This window comes from Triticum aestivum, chromosome 3D (assembly GCF_018294505.1).
Source record: "Triticum aestivum cultivar Chinese Spring chromosome 3D, IWGSC CS RefSeq v2.1, whole genome shotgun sequence".
Lineage (NCBI taxonomy): Eukaryota > Viridiplantae > Streptophyta > Magnoliopsida > Poales > Poaceae > Triticum > Triticum aestivum.
The window spans coordinates 66,343,125-66,366,306 of NC_057802.1; the positions used below are offsets into that span (position 1 = coordinate 66,343,125).

The 23,182-nt window shown below is 43.1% G+C and overlaps 1 protein-coding gene and 1 long non-coding RNA gene across 5 annotated transcripts; both read left to right on the top strand.

Annotated features, from left to right (window-relative positions):
• The first annotated feature begins 3,895 nt into the window (after positions 1-3,895).
• On the top strand, positions 3,896-9,812 carry LOC123077456 (uncharacterized). 4 transcript variants are annotated; one of them, XR_006436648.1, is made up of 7 exons: positions 3,897-4,378; positions 4,467-4,540; positions 4,654-4,892; positions 5,557-5,710; positions 6,329-6,469; positions 7,322-7,614; positions 9,480-9,812. It is a non-coding gene; the product is annotated as an uncharacterized lncRNA (long non-coding RNA). The 4 variants fall into 4 exon arrangements; XR_006436646.1 differs by lacking the exon at positions 9,480-9,812 and having other exon boundaries at positions 3,896-4,378; positions 7,325-8,485; XR_006436647.1 differs by lacking the exon at positions 9,480-9,812 and having other exon boundaries at positions 3,896-4,378; positions 4,470-4,540; positions 7,322-8,485.
• Positions 9,813-20,558: 10,746 nt separating this feature from the next.
• Positions 20,559-22,592, top strand: LOC123077457 (uncharacterized). Its single transcript, XM_044499734.1, has 3 exons — positions 20,559-21,791; positions 21,860-22,008; positions 22,091-22,592. The coding sequence occupies exons 1-3, from the start codon at positions 21,578-21,580 to the stop codon at positions 22,340-22,342; spliced, it is 615 nt and encodes a 204-aa protein (XP_044355669.1). The 5' UTR covers positions 20,559-21,577; the 3' UTR covers positions 22,343-22,592.
• The last annotated feature ends 590 nt before the right edge of the window (positions 22,593-23,182 follow it).

Genomic DNA, 23,182 nt, shown 5'->3' on the forward strand with positions numbered 1-23,182 from the left:
TTTGTTCCTTTCTTTTGTTGTTGCACACTTGTAGCTAAAGATTGACTAGGACATTGCTATTTTTTATTGCCGCTTGATCTGAACCCTTCAGTCTTGTTGATAGCTAGCATGCCCTGCGACTAACGATTACGCAAAGAACTCTTATCTACTCTTGGTAATTTACCAAGAAAACTCTGCAGTTTGAACGGGCCGAGTTGATCGTGACTATCACGATCCTTTTGATGGGTTTTGTTGTTGAAACAACACAAACTAGGAGCGGGATTAGATGACTGATTGAGAGCTATTTGTTTTGTTGTGTGCATGCTATGGGACACATACGTTAAACTTTTTTAGCTTAGTCTCGGCCTACTGGACATTGCTTGTAGTTTCTTGCTTTGAGCTTGTTTGGCATGCAAATTAACTCATATGTGGTGGAGTTCTTTTCTTTGTTTTTGCTGAGACGAAGAGCTTCTAGCTTTGAGAGGCAAAAGAAGATGGTCCTCCGAATTCGTTTAAGCTTGGCTTTGGTGGCGCCGGAAGAGAAAGGTTTGTTTTCGGACTCGAGGCAGACCAAGCAACTAGGCTGTCGACCGAATTCGTTTAAGCTTGGCTTTGGTGGCGCTAGAAGAGAAAGGTTTGTTTTTGGACTCGAGGCAGACCAAGCAACTAGGCTGTCGACAACAAGGGACATGGGACCTGGCGCTGCTTATGACAACAGTCATTTCTTTGTGTATGTAATATACTAGTTGTTGTAATAGACTAGCTGTTGTACCTGCACACTTGTAGTGTTCTCCTTCCATGTGAAATACAAAATGGCAATTCTATGCCTCTGTGCATGCATTCCTTTCTGCCTGTTATGCTGCCAAAATTTCTAGCCGAGACCTGCCCGACTTGTCAAAATTTTGTCCTTGTTTGTAACGAAACAAAAAATGTGAAGGGGGCGACTGTAAAAATTTGTCTTTGTTTGTAAGAAAACTAAAACTTCTGGGTGTTGATTGTTCGTCTTAGGGTGCATGTCAAGAGAATTAGTTTAATGGGATGAACTATTTACGTGCTCGAGAAGTCACTGTTTGTACCGCAGCTCATGACGGAAGCTAGCACATACAAGGAAGATGTAGACTCCGTATTGAGAAAAACCACACATGTATAGAGATAAAAAGACACAAAAATAAAAGTAAAATGCGTAGAACATTCTAAAACCGGAACCCGTATCAGAAAATATTTTTTAAGTCCCGACGATTGTTTTTGAAATTGTCAACATTTCTCCGGAACCCGTAAACATTTTCTTGAATTAGTGAATATTTTTCAGGAATTTTAAAGAATATTCATGAAAATAAAATTGTATTCCATGAGCATTTATTTAGTTGTCATTATTTTTGAAACGATGAACTTTTTGAAAATTCACAAATATTTTTTATTTTGTGATCATTTATTTACATATTCATTAACAATTTTGAATCCGTGGACATTTCTTTATAATCATGAATTTGTCTTTTTTAATTCGTGAACATAGTTCAAAATTGTGAATATTTTGTCCATTTTGAGAACTTTTTTTGAAGCCAGAAACAATTTTGAACTCGCGAAACTTTTTTACATTCGAGAACAATGTTTCAAAACTCGTGAACATTTTTTTGAAATTCAATTTTTATTTTGACATCCCAACCATCATTTGAAACTAGATGATGGCCCATGCCTTGCTGCGGGAATGAATTGTAATATATTTCAATAGGATTTGACTATGTGGAGTATAAATATTTCATTTAACAACATGTGAACAATATTTTATTACGTACATACGACGTATCATATTTTAGTATGTATAGTTGTAAAGTATTTATTGAATATAAGTAGAATAATAGAGTGAATAATATTTTCTGATGCATGGCTGGATGTGGTGGTGGGTGATTTCACATGCGTGGGTGCATGTTGATGGGCCTTATCCCTTCAATAATTGTATGGTGATGTGGCATGCTTGTATGTTGAGATAAGTAAGTTAGTGGGGATGACTCTTTTATGTATATATAGAATTTATAATTGTTTTTAAATCCCGAACAATTGTATTAAAGAAACAAAACAAAAAAAGAAAAAGAAACAAAAAAACAGGGGCGGCCCACCCCAATACGCACTGGGGGAGCGGGTGTTGCGCGCTAGGTCACTACTCAGCGACTCGCCCGCGAACTAGGAGCTCCCTAAAGGCAAGCCTTATTTGGCGCTTTCGGCACCGGTTAAGGGCTATTTTGCCAACCGGTGCACACGCCCCTCAAAGTTGGGCCGGCCCATTTTACTTTTTTTTGCGGGTGTTGAGTTTCAAACTCGGACCTGTATCTTTAACGAGAAGTGCACTAACCAGTAGGACATCGCAAAACACGTCCAACCCTATTTCATTTTTTCCTTTTATACCTTTTTTAGTTTGCAGGAAGCTCAAAACTCACTTCCCGTCGACAGACATGGCCTATCTCCCTTTCGGTCCCAAGTTCCGTGTTGCTGTCGTGTCCCACCATTGAGTTGGGAGACGACAAATCAAGTTATAATACAATATGTGCACATTAATTGTGCATGGTGATTCATGCATATTTTCCATGAATACCCATACACTATTTCTCGCCATTTCATGTGAAGAGTGCGGAGACTAAAAAATTATTGGATCTTGCTATCACTTAAACAATTTTGAGAGAATCATGGTATAATTATAGTTACGATGGGAGAATCATAGAATAATTATAACGACGACTAAAACAATTGTAGAATAAATTATGATTTATTATGATGATTTATAGGAAAGTAAGTAATTGGAGGTTAATTAGTTTCAATGGATATCAGGACAATAGCATAGTTCACGAAACAATCTCTCATCCCGCTTTATACATAAAACACAAACCAAAGTACATGACCGAACAATATAAGAAAGTGAGAAAGCACTCTTACAGAGTAGAACCCGGGATAAACGGATAAAATAAACGAACGGGAGTACGTTGATGAGAACTAACAACTAACACAGATAGGCGTGAATACAACGCCACGACATGACGTAGGACCCATAAGCTCCATGACAACACCCTCAAGAGGGGAGACGACGTGAAGCGTTGCCGCTACCGAGTCCGAGACAGACAGGGGTCGTCACCCGAAACCTTGAAACGAAGAGAAGAACCACAGCGATGTCTTGAAGAGAAGCAGTGGCGGAGCCAGCCAGCTGAAGGGGCCGGGGCAAAGTCTTTACACAGAGCTGTTGCCCAGCATTTGCCCAATTAATTAGTAATGCTAATCATGGTTTCTTTGTATTGTTTAGTGAAGACTGGCCCGAGCAGCCCGGGCAGCGGCCCCAGGTCGCCGGGAGCTAGCTCCGCCACTGAAGAGAAGGCAGCACCCATGGGTGGATGATTTTTAGTTCTGTACTCCCGCTATTTCTAAATATAAGTCTTTTAAGTATGGACCTGCATACAAATGTATATAGATATATTTTAGAATGTAGATTCGTTTATTTGCTCCGTATGTAGTTCATATTGAATTCTATTAAAAAGATATTTAGGAACGAACGAAGTATATTTTTACTGAATTTGTTTTCTATATTTTTTTGTCAGATTTATAACAATACATGAAGGAAGTAATTAGGCCAAAGCTGGTCATAGGGTGTCATAGGGTCGTGATCCCCGTGATATTAGGTGTTCATCGTCGGATCTAGAAGGTAAAGAGATGAGCGATCAGGATTGGCCGGAGGAAGACCATGATCCGTGGACTTACGTCAAGGACCAATCAAGCCGCACTCTTGTTGAAAGGTTTCGCGCTCAACCTCAAGAGCGCGGGACTTTGTCGCGCCGAAAACTCTAGCGCCCACGCTTTCGTCCAAATTTTCGCGCTCGGGCTCGGTGACGTCTGGAAAACTCTGGCGCCCTCGCTTTCGTCCAAGTGTTTCGTGCTCGGTCCAAGACTTAATATTTTCAAATGAAAATGAGAAGAGAGATTCTAACCAACCAGCACCCAACCCAACCCAAAACAGCCCTTGCACACTCTATCTTCTTCCTCCTCCCCCGATTCCACCCAACGAGCCGCCGGGAACCTCCTCTCCTCCAGCCACCGCCGGTGCCCTCCACCCTCTCCTTCTCTCCTAGTCTCCGCGTCCAACCTCGAAAGCATCCCCTCCTCGCGCCCAAAACCCTAGCCCGCGTCCACGGCAACCAATCTCTGGATCCGCATCGCAGGATGCCGCCGGATCCAGGGACAGGGCATCGCACCCTGCAGCCGCCGTTCAAGTCGAGCGCGGGGGCGGCGAATGCCGGTGCTCCTCTACTTCCTCGACCTCCAAGGACGCAGGCCCCGGATTCGTGCTCGCCTTCTTCCTCCACCAGCCTTGGTGCCCAACTCCCTACAACCGCCGTCGCCGTCGCCGTCGTGGACTCCCAAGGTCCCATCCGCCTCTCGTCTTTCCTATTTCGATTTTCACCGTCGATGTGTGTGTGTGATCAATTTGCGTTTTTTTTTATTCCAAGCAGCAGGCGAGGAGCATGAGGACCGAGCTCGAGCGCGACCATGACGCAGCGCACAAGGTCCCTGTTTCCTGCACAAGGTAGCACCTCTCTCTCCCTCCGCCCACTCACTTCCTAATCTCCTCTGGTCCCAAGCTTTCCGGCAATGGAGCCCGAGGCATCAAGAACCGTCCACTCACTGATGCATTTGCAGTATACACAACACCTTGCTTGGTTGGGGAGCAGCAACATCAAGGTTGTTGAACAAACAGCAATATCAAGACGTTGAACAAATAGCAACATCAGTTGCTGATAGCGTGCTGAATTACTCACCATGAACCGTCCTCATTCTGTAACTTCTGAATGAATTCACTCACTCACCTGATGCATTGTTCTACTTCATCTTCTTGATGCCCAGGGTGTTTCAGCACCAACGCTTGGATGACCAACGAGGTACACTCGACGTACCTGTGATATGCATGTGTATTAATATCGAGTCACATGTGAGAGCTATTGCAAAGAAAGGATGTAGATTTCTTACTGTTGTTGTACCATGGTGTCTGCACATATATCTCTCATGTTGAAAATCTGAAGATGGAAAAATAAATAATAAATTCTCATTACCCAATGTTAGATTGAGTTGCCTAATTTTCAAATAAAAATAGCATGCAGTGCAAACATATGACTGCACATCATCTTTTGGTTCAGTCTGTATGTGCATTTTTAAATTTTGCCTAAAACTGTGCCAAATGCATGTCCTAAGCTATGCATGCTCTTACCGTAGCTAATCTCAACCCTGTGTGCAAGCTATTGGACCTGATATCGGTTAATTCCAAGTACAAATTCAGTTACTGTATATTTATCTTCGAACCAGAATATTTATTGTGGATCTGGTTACATGGTGTGCCATGCATATGCCTTAGCACTAGTATTTCAGCATGCTTATGCCTGTGCATTTGCTAGTTTGTTAGCTAACACATGTTTTACTGAAGCGGTTTGCATAACCATGACCAAACTAGGTAAATATTATTGATTTGGTAATCTTGAAACTCAACAATCAATGAATGAAATACATTTGATCCTCTTTTGACATGTGTCGAGTGTTGTCCTGATGTAGGAACAAGCTATGGCGGTGGCTGCCGATTTGCCGCCTCAACAAGGTCTCGTTCCTCCCTGGTTTGCACAAGCTTTGTCAGGGAACTGCAGATCCCGTACGACCATGGCCCACACCCCTAAAGCATCCCTTGTCCGCAACAACTTCTGGATCAAAGGTGTTCATTCATCTCTCTGCTGTCCTAAAGCATGAAAATGTTTCTCCTCTAGACTTCTTTAGATTTATGTTGGTCTGATGATGGTGTTAGTCCGGAGATGGTGATCTAATCATATTCAAGATATCTAAACTGAATGGATGTTATTACAAAACAATCTAATATATGTAGAACAACCAACAGGAAATTTGCATCTTCATTTTGCCATTGCCACTGAATATGTTTCTTAATAATGTGGTTAATCTTTATGCATGGAGAAACAAGATCATTTGTGACTTTTGAGCAAGGTTATAATTGGTAGCTTTGAATGTATTATGTGTGCTTTCGAGAGCAAGTTTTGTGCAGCAGTTGTTCTGGTCATTAAAGTTTGTGTTTTGTGCTTGTTTTGTTCTGGCATGTAATCTCATGTTTGACCACAACTGAATCTTCAATGCAAAGACTCTGTGTTCCACTCATATAATCTCATGTTTGACCATTCAATGCAAAGATATAATTGATGATCGATCATATAAGTTCATTACACTAACCAACATGGTATTAATGTCGAGTCGAGAGTTGGCCACTTTGCTCTTCTTGTTATCTCAGGATTGTTGCTTAATCCCGGGTTGCTCTACCTTGAAGGAAAAGGGGTCCTCCTTGAGATCATACAGATGGCGCAAGGAAAATGGTAATATGGTCATTGTGGTGGGTGAGGGTGCTGGCCAAGATCTCATCGCCTAAAGCATCAATTTTGTGGACCTCACCATCCCTTCCTTGGTTTGAGTGAGTCCTTGGTCTCCTCTCTCTCTCTCTCTCTCTCTAAGATGGTCCGGCTATCGAGTCGATGGTGATTGTGTTGCTGGCAATCAAGAGGCTGATTTGGTGTTTGGATCTGTGGTGGCCTTCTTTTGTGATTGTGATTGTCTTTCTTGTTGATGAAATTGGTCTCTTGTAATTATATGATGGGCCCTTTTTTGCTCTACATGCTATATGGTTTGGTTATGGTCCATGTTTAGTCTTGATAGGAACCTTATGCTGGGATTTTGACTTGTTAATGGCTATCAAATAAAACAAAAAAGCTTACCTATTGGTGTAGTGGTTATGTGTATTGATAGAACTGGTTGATATTTGTACAACAGAAGGAAAGGGGGCTCCGTTCTCTGTTACTTTTATTCTATCTTAATGCGTGTTGGTAATACACCGTAGTAGAATCTTGATTTTCTGTCAGAGGTAAGGTAACCAATGTCAAATGGGAAATGGACAACCTTTTCCATGCAGAAAAGTAAAGTCCTTAATACAGTCATACAAAATATGAGATGTCCACCACTATTGTCTCTGGTGTATTTTATATATGCTTCAGAAAATGTAAATCATGTGATGGCTGATATATTTAGCGAAGAATATGGAGGATTTTGTTTGTCTCAAGAGATGAGTGAATGAAACCGTGGGCTGTACACTAACCTGTAATCTGCTATTGGGTCTAGCAAAGTTGGATTTTTTTCTAATCTGGCACCTGTTTATAGGTTTCATTTAGTTGAGAGCAAAATGGCTATGTTTGAACTGAAGCTTGGTTTATCTACATTTTGTAGAAGTTTTTGATTATTTGATAGTTGATATCTCTTCTATTGCGAGCAGCAGAGGAGGATGGATCCAGGACTGTCCGCTGCGGATTCGCCGCCTCACCTATGTCGGTCTTGTGCGTGCCTGGGGTTCTTTGCCGAGCACCAACACCGCCCATGGAGCCGGCGAGCTCACACACCTGCACCTTCAGAAGCACCACGTTAGCTACTGCAACATCAAGTGCTACGGCGAGGTTGCTGGGCGCTAGCCGTGGCGTCCGACGCGTGTATGGTTGAAGGTTTTTTGGTTCAGTGCTCGTGCGACGCCGGCGCCAGTGGCGCTATACGGCCTCGGCTACGGTCGTTCTGGTAAGTTCCTAATTTTGTTTATACCAGCTTTCCTTTTTGCGCTTTTCTTTTGATTTTACATTTGGGCATACATGTTACATATCCAAAATGGGTGGAATTGAAATGTTGGATATTATATCCAAACGGTAGGGTTTAATTTTTTTGGGGAGGGTGTAAGGTTAAATCTTTGTTCCTAGTGGAACATATCTTTTTCAAATTGGTAATATGGTTGCTTTGTCCATGATAATGCTATAAACAGTTTGTATGGATTGGTGCTGGTGTTCATCCATCCCTACAAATATTTTGCATCCTCATTTTGCCATTGCCATTGAATATGTTTCTTAATAATGTGGTTTCTCTTTATGCATGGATAAACACTTTATTGTATCAATTCATTTACAAGATCATTTGTGACTTTTGAGAAAAGATATAATTGATAGCTATGAATGTATTTGGTTTTCTTTTGAGAGCAAGTTTTGTCGAGTAGTTTGCACTTTTTTATTCTTTCCATTGAATGTATTTAGTTTGTCCAGTGAATATTTTGTCCATTTTGAGAACTTTTTTTGAAGCCAGAAACAATTTTGAACTCGCGAAACTTTTTTACATTCGAGAACAATCTTTCAAAACTCGTGAACATTTTTTTGAAATTCAAATTTTATTTTGACATCCCGACCATCATTTGAAACTAGATGATGGCCCATGCCTTGCTGCGGGAATGAATTGTAATATATTTCAATAGGATTTGACTATGTGGAGTATAAATATTTCATTTAACAACATGTGAACAATATTTTATTATGTACATACGACGTACCATATTTTATTATGTATAGTTGTAAAGTATTTATTGAATATAAGTAGAATAATAGAATGAATACTATTTTCTGATGCATGGCTGGATGTGGTGGTGGGTGATTTCATATGCGTGGGTGCATGTTGATGGGCCTTATCCCTTCAGCAATTGTATGGTGACGTGGCATGCTTGTATGTTGAGATAAGTAAGTTAGTGGGGATGACTCTTTTATGTATATATAGAATTTATAATTGTTTTTAAATCCCGAACAATTGTATTAAAGAAACAAAACAAAAATGAAAAAAGAAACAAAAAAACAGGGGTGGCCCACCCCAATACGCGCTGGGGGAGCGGGTGTTGCGCACTAGGTCACTACTCAGCGACTCGCCCGCGAACTAGGAGCTCCCTAAAGGCAAGCCTTATTTGACGCATTCAGCACCGGTTAAGGGCTATTTTGCCAACCGGTCCACACGCCCCTCAAAGTTGGGCCGGCCCATTTTACTTTTTTTTGCGGGTGTTGAGTTTCAAACTCGGACCTGTATCTTTAACGAGAAGTGCACTAACCAGTAGGACATCGCAAAACACGTCCAACCCTATTTCATTTTTTCCTTTTATACTTTTTTCAGTTTGCAGGAAGCCCCTGGTTTTTCCTTTTCAATAAAAATTTGTGCACTTTTTTGTACCTTGTTAAAAATATTCATAATTGATGAACTTTTTTTAAAATTTGTGAACCTTTTTCAAATTTGTGTAGAAAAAAATTCAAAATCGGTATACTTTTTTTCAAATTTGTGAAAGCCTTTTCAAATTTGATGAACTTTTTAAAAATCAATGAAATGTTTTCTAATTCGTGAACTTTTATTCAAAATCTGTGACCAGTTTTGTTCAAAATACAAAAATGAAGAACCACAATCTTGTGTCCGAAGCTAAAAACAAGAAAATTTGCCCGAAATCATACTAAAAACGGGACTAATTTCGAGAAGAAAACTTGTTGGCTCTTCCCGTTCCAACAAAAATTAAATAACGAATGAATTTTGGTGCTCTACTCCCTTATCTCTTTTTTACTCGCGGTTGATCCGGTCAAGAAATGAAACAGGTACTAGCTGCTAGTAGAAAGACCCAGCGCCGGCCAGCTTGTTGCCATGGTGAAGCATGTTGTGGGCGATGGTGTCTTGCATCTGCCCAGTGGCGGGGGAGGGCACGTGGTCATTGGCGACCATGTGGTTGTCGTCGTCTAGGTCGAGCTCCAGGATTTCATACTATCCGAAACATTTTAAATTTTGGTACGGAGGTAGTACTTGCATAATCCGGATTTCATACTATCCGAAGAACAACAAAGTATTTTTACATGTGGAAGTGGGAGAGATCAATCTAGTGTATTTGATGCCAAAATGAAACAAGGATAAATGTTTGGCAAAATTGATAGTGATATACAAGACCCAAGAGATCACCTAACCCAGTTTTTTTTCGAGAATCCATCTCCTAACCCAGGTATGTGCCATCTCTATCTCGTCACCACCAGACCAGTCCACCGCACTGTCACGACCAACGTCACGCAGGCCCAGCCCGTCTCCTGGTCGTCAAAGGCCAGCGAGCGTAGGTGACCTTCCTTGCCTTGCGTCGTTAAGCACGGATCAAAACAGTCCCTTTACTAAATCCCAGCACAGAACGCACACACGCTAACGCCGTACGACTTACTTTTCTGCAGGCTGGATGTTACGACTTCGGCATATCTTTTCCCTAATAATAATAATAATAATAATATTTACCTAATAATAAAGCAAATTGGGTTTCTTTCGTCCGTCATGGCATTTTGCAGAAAAATCCTATATTTCAGAGAATTCAACCCGCAGTCCTGTTTTAAGTTAAAACGAATCGTTATTTTCATGTTTTACACAAAAGTCCCTGTCTTTTCCTGAAATCAACCCGCCATCCGGATTTAAGTCACACCCGAACCGTTATTTTACATTTTTCGAAACCCCCCTGATGTTTTAGGTAATTCATCTGCGGATCATATTTAAGTCAAACAAATGCTTTTTAAAATCATCCATATCTTTTAAACCGTAACTCCGATTTGAACATGTTATATATGAAATTTGATTAGAAAAATATGTAGAAGATGAATATGAGATTATTTTACCTGTTAAGTATTTTTTAATATTATTTTAGAATATATTTGAGTCAAACCAAATGATTTTTTAAATTATCTGTATCTTTTAAACCATAACTTCGATTTTAACATATTATATATGAAATTTTATTAGAAAAATGTGTGGAATCTAAATATGATGTTAATTTTACCTGTTAAATATTTTTAAAATATTTTTATGGAAGCAAACTTATAATTCATAGCGCAAGATTCGTTTTTTTTCATACCGGCGGCGGTCCCGATTGCAAATAAACACCCCACTATAACCATATACGAAAAAAACATCGATAACTACACATGCATACCTCTGAAAAATGTCGCAGGGGAAAACAACAGATTTCTCATCGCGAGAGTGAGAGAAAGCGAGCAAGAGAGAGAGGGAGAGAGAGGGGGAGAGGGAGGAGAGAGGGAGAGAGAGACGCCTTAGGATTAGCCATATTCAACACACGTTTTTTGTTGTTTTGTGTGAACACCGAGGCCAGCGCCAGCGAGAGTGAAAAGGAGGATAAGCGGCAACACAAATATGATGCCTCGCAAAAATAAAGGAGATGGACCTATTGTGCTCTTGAGTGATGGTTGTTGAATTAAGAGCGTGTGTTATGTTTTCTCTCCCGTTGCAACGCACGGGCTCTTTTGCTAGTAATAACGAACCAGCGATTTCTTCTGGTTGTCCGTCGTTGGCTTATTTGCAAAAACGTCCCCCTGTTTCTGAGAAATTAACCCGCAATCCTACTTAAAGTGTGGATTTTTTTTTTGAACCGGGCTTTACCCCTTTCCATTGCAAAGAACGGAAATACAACCAGTTCAAGCGAGAAAGACAGGAGAAGGGAAAGAGGTATAGCGATTTCTAGCACTACCAGGAAACCCACCATACTCGCTCGCCGTCGAAACGAGTATCATGGGGCGAAAACCTGGATAGCACGTCATAACATCTAGCCTATTACATTTCTCAAAAGATCATACTAAGTATCAAAACACAGCCGAGTGTCAAACAGGCATAAAGCTATCTTCTCCGGGAAGAGACATCATCGAAATCGCGCGCCCGGCAACTCTTCATCCAGCGCAACTCCAGAAACGTCAGGCACCTTGGATTGGTTGCTTGACAGCACCACACATCTTCATTAGCTGCATTGTGCTAGCCCTGATCATCTCAGCTCCAGTGCGCAGCTCTTTGGCGTCCTCTCCTTGTTGTAGCCATGTCCAGTAAAGTAGAAAAGAGCATAGAGAAAATACAATCTCAAAAGGAGTCTTGATTTGTTTCTTTTCAAAAGTAGCTCGATTGCGCGCCAACCAAATGGCCCAACATGTGGCTGCTAAGCCCACTGTATAAAACGTTTGCTTCCCAGGAAGAAATTTGTGGCACCATATGAAGTATTGCCAGTAATTCGACGGGCATGTATCAGTGCCAAGAACTACTCCAATAGATCGCCAGACAATTCTGGCCATGGGGCAAGTAAAGAACAGATGTTTTTTTTGAGGGAGAACGACAGTGGGAGAGGTTCCCACTGACTTTGTATTACTCACAAAGGAACAATTACATATGTGTTACAAAGGGTTTTGTGGCCCCCCGGCCATGCTAGCTATCCACGGTCTTAGTGGCCCAAGTTTACAATGTAATTAGACAGGAAAGGATGAAGATCCTCCCGGCAGTTATGTGTTAGCAGCTCCAAGAGATGCTTGAATCTAGCTAGCCATGCTCCATGGGAGTGCTGAATCCCTCTAAAGTGTTGATTGTTTCTCTCCATCCAAAGACTCCAAGCAGCCAAGAGAAAGATATCCATGAAGAGAGGTTGTCTCCAATTACCCCTACCTCCATGCAGAAGAGCCAGTCTGTTGTCAGCTATCGGCCATGTCACTCCAACTACATCCCAGCAGTGTTGACTAAAGGGGTAATTGAAGAACAGATGTTCCACCGTTTCCTCTGGAGGGTTTTGACAGAACATGCATGCATAGTTGCCCCCCACGACAACAAAATGTCTGCGTTTGAGCATATTCCTGGTATTCAGACGATCAACTAGGAGCAGCCACCCAAACATCTTGAATTTGATCGGGCTTTTAGCTTTCCAGAGCCATCCAAACGCCTCATCTGCCACAACCTGTTTGTAGCAGTGATTATAGAACTTCTTGGACGAAAAACGCCCGAGCAAGCATTCCAGACATCACAGTTATCGGCGGCCAGCCGATTTTGCGGCAACCCCTCCTGGATCTCTTTGATTTCTTCTCTCGCCTGGGTCGAGAGAGGTAGACTAAAAATCGTGGATGGGTCAGTTGAAGTAAGAACCTTAGTAAAGAACAGATGTTGCACCGTTTCCACCTGTTTGCAGAAAGAACAACAGGGATTCCCTGGCCATTTTCTCTTGCTCATCACTTGCCTAGTGAGAACTGCGTCCTGTGACATTTGCCACAGGAAGATTTTGATTTTAAGAGGAATCTCGGCTTTCCAAATCCATCTATAATGGCACCCACTTAGGGGTCTCTCCAACATCTTATAGACTGACTTAGTGGTGAACTTGCCATTCTGATTTAGTCCCCAAAAGACACGATCACTCCTCTCATCAAGGGGAATACTTTTCACTATAGTGTGCATATTTACCCACTGTTTGGACAGCTCAGGGGTAAGCCTGCGTCTGAATATAGAAGTGTCATCAAGTTCATCTCTTTTGTCCAGGGTGCTCGTTGGATAATTGCAGATCTCAAATAAGCGTGGATATTGATCCTGAAATGGGATCAGCCCATTTATTGGATCTTTCCATAGTCTAATCAAGTTCCCAGCACCAGTCTCAATCTTTCTGCCCATCATATAGATGTTTTTGATCTTAAGCAAGGCTTTCCAACAGGGCGAGTCAGAGAATTTGGGAGAAACTTCCGCAACAGAATTGTTGTGAAGATACCTGGCACGGACTATATCCTGCCACAGCCCATTTTGTGTCTCTAACTTCCACCACCATTTAACCATGAGACTAATATTTTGCTTACGAAGATCTTTTATACCTAAACCCCCTTTGTCTTTGGATCTACATATCTTGCCCCACTTAACAAGATAGTATCTCCTTTTTTTGTTGCAGCCTTGCCAAAAGAACTTGCGCCTATGTTTATCTAGCTTCTCAATGAAAGTTTTATTCATGAGCCACATAGACATGTGATAGAGAGAGATCTGCGTGACGACGGAGTCAAGTAGGGTGTGTCTCCCCCCCATTGAGGCAGCGTTGCCAATCCAGGCCTCGAACCTCTTCAGGTATTTACTAACAATAAACTCTCAATCGGATGTTTTTAGATTAGCGTAGCTCACAGGCATCCCCAAATATTTGAGTGGGAAACTGCCAACCTCACAATTAAAGATTTCTGCATATTTGTTCACCACACTTTCATCTCCACCCACAGTGAGAATCTCACTTTTCTGAAAGTTAACTTTCAGGCCGGACATCATCTCAAACATATACAGCAGCAACTTCAGGTTGACTGCCTTATCAACATCATCTTCAATGCAAATGATAGTATCATCCACATATTGTAGGACCGCCACCCCATCAGGAATAAGGTTAGCAGCCAGACCCCTAATAAGTTTTTTTTGGGCATTTTTGATCATTTTGGTAAGGCATTCAACGACTAGATTGAATAGGAAAGGAGAATGTGGGTCTCCCTGTCTTACCCCTTTTTTGCTTTGGAAATATGGCCCAACACTACCATTAAGTTTGATGCTAACTGTCCCATTATGCAGTATCTGTTCAATCCATCTGCACCAGGTATCGTTAAAGCCCCGCATCTTGTGGCATTCTAGGAGGAAGTCCCAATTCACCTTATCATATGCTTTTTCAAAGTCCAATTTAAGGACAATCCCCACTTTTTTCTTAACATAAGTGTAGTTAAGAATTTCATGGAGGGACAAAACTCCATCCATGATATTTCTTCCTTTTACAAAGGCGTTCTGAGTAGGGCTAATGAGTTTGTTTGCATATATAGCAACTCTTCGATCGAGGACTTTGGTAATCAGTTTATATGGGCATCTCAGCAGGCAAATAGGCCTGTACTGCTGTATTTTCTCGGCTCCAGAAACTTTTGGGAGCAGAGTAATAATTCCATAATTAAGCCTCTGGACATCCAACGTCCCTTGATGAAAAGCTTTAAAAAGGGCCATAATGTCGTCTTTAACGATATCCCAGCACACTTGATAGAACTCAGCAGGGATATTATCGGATCCAGGGGCTCGATTAGGGGCCATATCAAACAAAGCCTCTTTGACCTCCTGTTCGGTAAATTCTCGGCAAAGATCCTTATTATCTTTTTCATCTAATTTCTCCTCAGTCGACCAGGTTCCCGGATCAAGATGAATCTGGTTACCAGGGGCTGGTCCGAACAGATCTTTGTAAAACTCAGTTGCATGTGCAATCAGATTGTTCGTGCCTTCAATCACTGTCTCTCCCGTTCTAAGTGATTGGATTGTATTTTTACATTTCCGTCCATTAGCAATTTTGTGATAATAGTCAGTATTCAAGTCTCCTTTAAGAAGCCAGCGCTCACGAGACTGTTGAAGCCAAAAGATTTCCTCATTCACTAGGAGCTCATAGAGCTCAGCGTTGATATCCACTTTTCTACTATATAAGTCAGGAGGTAACATATCTTCTTCTTCTAGTTCCTCCAGCATAGCTAGTTCCATACGTAAGTCCTCTTTTCTCTTTTTATCGTGGCCATATTTATCTGAACCCCAGCCTTTAAAGTATGTTTTGAATCTTTTTAACTTGATATTCAGGACATCAATAGGATCTGATGAAGCAACTTTCCTGGCCCAAATTTTCCCCACAGTGGGCAAGAACTTTTCATCATTGATCCAGGACAGATCAAAACGAAATTCACGAGGTTTCGGGGCTTCGCGCCCTTCTTCCCCGGAGGACAACAGTAGTGGATTATGGTCAGAAATCTCCCGAACCAATTTCCTCACAGAGACCAGAGGGAAGATATCTTCCCAGCATTCAGACATAAGAATTCGATCTAGCTTCTCAAGAGTGGGGTGGGTCTGATTATTGGTCCATGTATATTTACCCCCACTGATATGAATTTCTCTAAGAGCTAGTGTATTAATAATGGAGTTGAACAGGTCAGTGGCTTTGTTGTTCATCATCTTCTTATTCTTCTCCCTTGCATGTCTCAGGATATTAAAGTCTCCCCCCACTATGTAGGGCACAGTCATGCCACTACAAAAGGATGCCAGCTCAATCAGGAAGTCATTTTTGAACTCATCATGTGCCGATCCATAAACTACCAGCAAACCCCACTGTATTTTCTTCTTTTTGTCATACAGTATTAGTTGTAACACATATTTGCCCTTAGCACAGGATACTATATCCAGAGTGTCTCTCCTCACACCACACAAAATGCCCCCAGATTTGCCAATAGAAGGCACCCAGTTCCATTGGAATATGTCAAAGGGGTCAATTCTCCTCAAACATTTAGGTGTGAACTCTTTCTTCATAGTTTCTTGCAGACCTAAGAAGTCAAGGGAATGGTCACTAATCATGTCTGAGAGGCAGGTGGCCATCCTTTTCTTGCCCACCCCTCGACAGTTCCAAATGAGTCCTCTCATTTGGAACGTTTTTTGTGGAATTTGGTCTGAGTAACCCTACCAGGGGACGGGGCAGGGTTACCTAACAAATCTTCCTCAGAAGTGTTTCTTTTCTGACTCCTAGTCACAGGCCTAGGAATTTTGACAGCAGATTTGCTATGTTTTTTTCTTAGGTTTAATAGAAGAGATATGTTCATATATATGTTCTTCCTGGTCCAACCATTCTAAATTCACAGGGGTGTTCCTACCCAAACCGTCTGTCACAATCAAGTTATCCCGTACTATTTCAGTGTTGTTATCTTCCCTTTTATCTTCTAATTCTTTTCGGGCGCATTCAAGCTCTCTAATAATGTCAATAACAGCGAAATTATCATTGGGTATGTCTGCCCCTATCTTATTAGCTCTACTAATCAACTCATTGTCAGAAAGTACATCAAAGGAATTTTTGGAAGCATGGGTATTGTTACCTTCCAGATTTTTCTTACTAGCCAGTTTCTTGGCCTTGTCCTCAATCTTGCCCTGCATCCCAGAGGCGTTACGTTTGCTGAATCTCAGTGGGGCTTCAGTTGCTAGTGGAGGGGTAAGAATGATCTCCTCCATGTTTTCAGAAGATGGGAGTTGTACCATATAGCTGCATGAAGTCTTCAACCCAGGGTCCACCTCACCAGTCACCTCCACAATCTGAGAAGGGTTAGTAGCAGTTTGACAAGCCGAGGTAAATTTATTATGTATGACTTCTTTCACCTGTATATCTTGAACAGTAGTCTCCATGACATCAGGATTCCTAGGGACAATCCAGTTAGAGGAGTCCATGCCATCTTCTTTCATTTTTTCCTTGATTTCTTTCTGCAGCGTTTCAATAAGTAGAGAATTATCTTCATCACTTTCAGTAGAGGGAGATCCCTCTTTATCATCATATAGCAGGCGACAGGCCTTGCCACCACGATAGGAACCCCCAATGTTGTCACGTCCAGTAGACTCAGGCTGCGGCACCCCTTTCTCTTGTTCAGTACGTCTCCTCTTAGGGGTCTGATTTGGCTTGGTCCTTTCATCAGGAATAGGATCCACAGTTTCTGCATTCACAGGATTTTTAACCAAAACCTCCTCAACTTCATAAGTGAACTTGTAGAAGCGTCCTGCAAGCACCCCTTCAGCAGTGGCAGGAAGTTGAGCTATCGATCTACAGCCAATTTTAGCTCTGACAGAAGAGGGACGATTTATAGTTGACATATCAACATCCAGGGTAATTCCAACTAACCCTCCCACATAAGCAACAGTTTTATCACATCTCTTGTTAGGTGGAATTTTCCCAATCCTAACCCAAGCAATCTCTAACAGTCCCTCAGAATCAATATCCTCAGACCAGGGAGAGAACTTGACACTAACCCCACAATTTTTCAACTTAATATTCTCAACAAAAAGAGCTCTGTCAACCTCTCTAGGATTCGGCATCCTCATTACAAACTTTTGAGGAGCAAAGAATCTAGCAGAGCAACGCCACCCCTGGCCAACATACACACTTAACTCATGCTCAATATCTTTGGTCTGAGCCAAGCCATCAGTAATGGTGACAACTATATTGAAAATGTTTTCCCTGCTCTGCCTATCCACGCTGTAGTCAGGAATGTAAAAGAAACCCTGACCCTTAGTTTGAAATGCACACATCACAGGTGTGTGATCCCAAGGGAAGAACTCATTGCAAACAAAGGATAGGTGACCTCTTTTCTTACATCTCTCACAGAAAGCTTGAGGGCATCTAACAGTAAAATGCCCAGGTAGATGGCAGATCTGACAAGCATCACAAGGTGGAGCGATAATACCAGAAGAGGAATACTCGCGGTTCACGGCAGAGACGTTGTTCTTGTCGAAGGCGCGGTGCGCCTTGTCGCTTCCGCTGTCTCCACCACGCATCTCTTGACGATGGGTAGGAGCTTCCTGCCGCCCCTCAGTCGCCGCCGTCTCCTGGGAGTCTTGCAGGTCACCGCCATCCCCATCCCATCGGGATTGCCGGGTTCGGTTCGCCTGCAGACCGCCGGCCGCCTCTTCCCACTTGTCGTTGGTAGTGGAGGAGCTCCCCATCTCCGTCTTGCGCTTCCAGACGTGGGAGTCGAAGCCGCGGCCGCGGCCGCGGCCACGATCGAATCGCCCAGCGCCGCGTCCCTGGCGGCCCGCACCGAAACCATCCCCTCTCATCTCAACAGGTGGCTTCTCTTTGGATCTATCGGTAGGATTCACGGAAAATCTAACAGGTGGCTTCTCTTTGGATCCAGCAAGGGGATTTGTGGAGGGTTGAGAGGCAACTACTTGAGCAAAGGAGCGAAGGTCGCCATGGATTTTGCCATCCCACCAAGCGAAGTTTGGCTGAACCCCAGATCTGGCGAGAGACGGAGCGCTCCAGAAGTGAGCGAGCCCCTCGTCGAGATCCAAAATGGGAGAAGGGGTGGCACCCGTATGTTTTATACCCGCGGTGCCCCCAGAAACCCTAGCTCCATCGCACTCATGGCGGTCCGATCTCCCCTCATCTACGTGTCGCGCATCCATCTCATCGCGGACCGGTCCACGCCCAAGGACCCCGGGTCCATCTGTCAGATGTGGTGCTCGGCGGTGCACGTCCAGATCCGCACGACCGCCCCCGTGTACCGTGTGCCTGTGAGTAGGGCCACGCGGCGGCGCATCCTCGCCGGAAATTCCGTGAGATCTATCACAAACCCTAGCAAAATGGCAAGGAAATGCGACAATATCCCCGATGTTGATCCACTCACCGGATCGAAGGAAGCGTGCATCCACCGTGTGCCCCTTTGTGTCGAGCAGCACGATCCGGAGAGCCTCCCTGCGCAGCCATAGTTCGCCGTCGTTGAACGTGACGTGTCGCGCCGTCACGAGGTCCGCCGTGAAGCGAACCCTCCAGCGTGCGTCGCCCATTCTTACTGAGGTACAAAACACCCTGCCTCCACTGAACCGCCGTGCACGACCCGCCGCTTGCCGCCGGCGTCGACGCCGCAGAAGCCAAGGCAGGGGATGCGTCACGGCGGGCTTCCGCGCCGCCCGAGACCAGGAACGGGGCGAGGCTTCGCGACGGGCGTTGTAGAGCGCGGCGGACTGAGGCGTCCCGGCTGGCGTTGTAGGTGTCGCGGCGGGCGGGCGCGGCGGACTGAGGCGCTGCGGCGGGGCGGCTTCGGCCTGGAGTGCGGGCGCTACTGCAACTGCGAACTGGAGGAGAGGCTCCGGCAGTGGAGCTACGCATTGCTTGACGTCGCCAAGAGCAACGAGGTCCTCGCCGCCGGCCTCCGCGCCACGAGCCGGTGGGCGAGCCCGGCATGCCGGCGCTGGACGCGTGCGCACTCTGCGCCAAGCGGCTGGCGTGCGACAGCGACGTCTTCATGTACAGAGGGGACACGCCCTTCTGCATCAAGTAGTGCCGGCACGAGGAGATGCAGCTCGACACTGTCTCCGCCAGGCAGGCAGCCTGGAGGCTGCAGAAGGTCTCGGCGGGAGCAGAGTCCGGGTGTGCACACCACGGGGTGTCCATCTCGAGCTAACCGGCGAGAGCGCCAAGGTACATACGGTGCCTGACGAAGAAATGTTATTCCGCTTGTGCCAAAGAGATTTCCGTGCACGAAGCCGCTGGTGTGCGGTGATAGTTGATCGAGCATAGCGAGAACGAGGAGACTTGCCTTGCTTGAAGAAGGAAGACGTGGCTCACCGGAGTTGCTCACGGCAGGCCGGCGCTGCATGTGCCACCGGTCAAGTGATTTGGGCATAAACGCAGCAGAAACGGGGCTGGATTGGATTGGATTTGGGCATAGGTGACGTCATGATTCGTGAAGGCCACTGCAACTCATCTCCAAGACCTCCTCTGCTATCGTGTGTTGCGTTGTGCCCGTGCTATTCCTAATTTGGATCGATTGCACACCGTCTCCTTGTCGAACACAATTCAATGGAGTGCCCAATCCGGATTGTTGTTCTCTACTATAAAAAGGAAGGGTAGTCGGCTGGAATCTCCATCAGATCAATTTTGCACGAAACATCCAATGTCTTCGCCGAGTTCGTCGGAGGAAGAAGCGTCGAGTTCGCCGGAGTTACAAGAACATCCGTCGAGCACTCCAATGTCGCCTGCGGCGGCTACACCAGAGGTATGTTTGACCCCTGTTTGATTTATTTTTCTGTCCCCTGTCTGGCTGGCGAGCCCGTGCGCGGCGACTGTTGCTGCTCGCGCGCTCGTGCACGTCCCTGCTGCTACCACTGCTCGCTCGTGCCCGTGCTCTGCAGCAGCCGTGGCTTTGCCTTTTCGTTCGGTTAGTTTCCTCTAGCTAGCTGAAATCACTCTGAAGCTGTGAACCGAACGCGTGTGTTCTGAATCTTCTGAACTGAATGCTTGAAAGATAGTTTTGTCCTTCTGAAATGATTTGCTTGCTTGCCACTGCTTGAATTGGTTATTCCTCAGTTATAGTGCTTGATGGATTTGATAATCTATGATAGCCTTGCTCATATAGTACTAATGAAATTCAATTGCATACTGAAATCTGCTTGGTTATGTACATTGCAGTCCATGCCAATTTGATAGCAGAGCATTGCTGGTTGTCATATTTTTATTCTGAAATTTGTCTGCTAATCTGGGCATCCACCGCTTTGTCGGGCTGAACATTATAATTCAAAATTCCGAACATATGCCGTCACTTTGCGTTCAAGAGTATATTTATGGCTATACGCTTTCATGTTGCCCGATTTTTGTCAGAGCTTCATTTTGTATCTCCAATTGCTTACTCATCTATTAGCTTTGCAGTGGCATACACATGAGTAGATATCTCAGCGTGTACTACAAACATCTTATGTTGGATATGTGTGCTTTCCAACATATATTTGAAGTGTATCCAGCCTTTCGCAGTTGGATGTATTCTAAACATATGAGTTTATCTCCTGAACCCATGGTTACTTACTGAACATAGAGTATCAAAACTGAAAGTATATATACTGTAATGTACTTTCAGTAATATAGATGCCAATATCATTCCCTTTTTCAATAAGGGGGCAGTGGGGATTCACTTTGGTATAAATCTGATTGATAGTTACTCCGGCGAAAGGCTGGTATAAATCTGGTATTCACTCTGGTCTTGATTCCTTTGCATAAGCCTACTTAGAGTAGCAGTGGTTATACGTGTTTGCTTACCTTTTACGAAGCTTCATATTACATCAGAGTTAAGGTAAACTCAAGTATAGAACTTTTTCTGCAAATGAACTAAATTACCTCCGGCCAAACGATTGCTATAATCATTCAACCATGTATTTATAAGCTAAAAAAATCACATTTAAGATTGGTCTGGATCTGAAATATTCTACCAACAAACTAACGGTTTGAGGCTTACCTTTTATTTGTGTTGTAACTGCAGAAAATAAATGACATCACTGAACTGAACATTGCAGAGGATTTGGATAACTGGCCTTCAAAAAAGCAAAAACTGCTGAATCAGCTATTGTGGAGCCATCACCAATGTCGCTAACTATGTCAGCATCTACACCAATTTCTAAATGTTTTGAATCCATTGTGCCGGAATTAGATAATCAGATAGATCATGATCCATTGCCATCTCCTCCATCCCCATCTAGCTCAACATTATCTCCTGTTTTCTCATTACATGATGTTAAGGAACCAGATTCAAATAAAGAGATCAAAGTTGATGTGACATACGATTATCTCCCACAAGGTATTTGTTTGAGTTATTATTTGTACTTTTGTATGGAATAAATTCTTAAATTATTGTGTTTTTTGCAGACTATGCATCGACCGACCATGATCTATGTGCACATATAGCAATAGAATCATCTTGGAGTAAAGAATTGCTGGTTCAGATACATGGAAGTTCTGTGAGACAAAATCAATTGATGTGTCTGCTAGATGAAAAAGAGTGGGTAAATGATGATGTAAGTACACTTACTCAAACAGGAAAGAGTTTCTAAACACTAATATTTATTAGTAATGTATTTTTCTAAATCTTAATTTCAGGTGATCTATGCATATATATGTTGTTTAAAGGACCAAAATCATCTAGAGAATGACAATAAAGTATATTTTGAGAGTCCTTTTGTTACCTCACTATTAGAACGGGATGGTAACCTTGGCATACAAGAAGATAGTGCCTTTATGACAAAGATTGTCAAAAATTATATGGAGCATGACATAGTAATATACATATCCATAACTTTCATGATTTATGTTTCAAACATTTTTTTCCCTAGTTATCTTTATTACAGATAGAACTTCCAATAAATAGCAGCAACACGCATTGGTATTTAGCTATTGTGAATACGAAAAAGCGTGAGATTCAAGTACTGGACTCATTGTGCTGGAAGTTTGACCGAGAGGACCTTGCTATTACGGTTAGTTACAACACCAATTTTAATCCTACATGTAAATGATATAAATTCATATTTCGTTAATGTCTATCATTTTTGAACTCCAAATCTCTGTTAGCAACGAGGAGTACAATTTCATTTGGATCTTCTTAAAAATCAGAACTTGATTAAGGGCGATTGGAAAGACATTGATCTTACTGAATGGAAGATGACAGAACAATTGCAAAATCAATTCAAAAAGACAGTTCTTCTTGCGGTTTATTTAAGGTCATATTTATGGAATATTTCACCGGATACCATTGGAGATTATGATTTGTTTTCTCCCGTTGCAACGCACGGGCCCTTTTGCTAGTTATTATAACGGCGGGTTTCCATGACAGAACGCAGCGGGTCGATAGATACCGTCTGCCCCGCTGGCCCCGGTATGCATGTCAACTACTCTCTCTGTTTCTAAATATTTGTCTTTTTAAAGATTTCAAATAGACCACCACATACGGATGTATGTAGACATATTTTAAAGTGTAGATTGATTCAATTTGCTTCGTATGTAGTCACTTGTTGAAATCTCTAAAAAGACAAATGTTTAAAAACGGAGAAAGTATAAAAGGACCACGTACGTCGTGTATATGCCTTTTTCTAAAAATACGAATTGATTGATCTTACATTATCTCTCTGAAATGACTAGGCATACCTCTTTAGCCTGCAATGCAAAGGCTAATCTGTTTCTTTCCCCAACTGAACA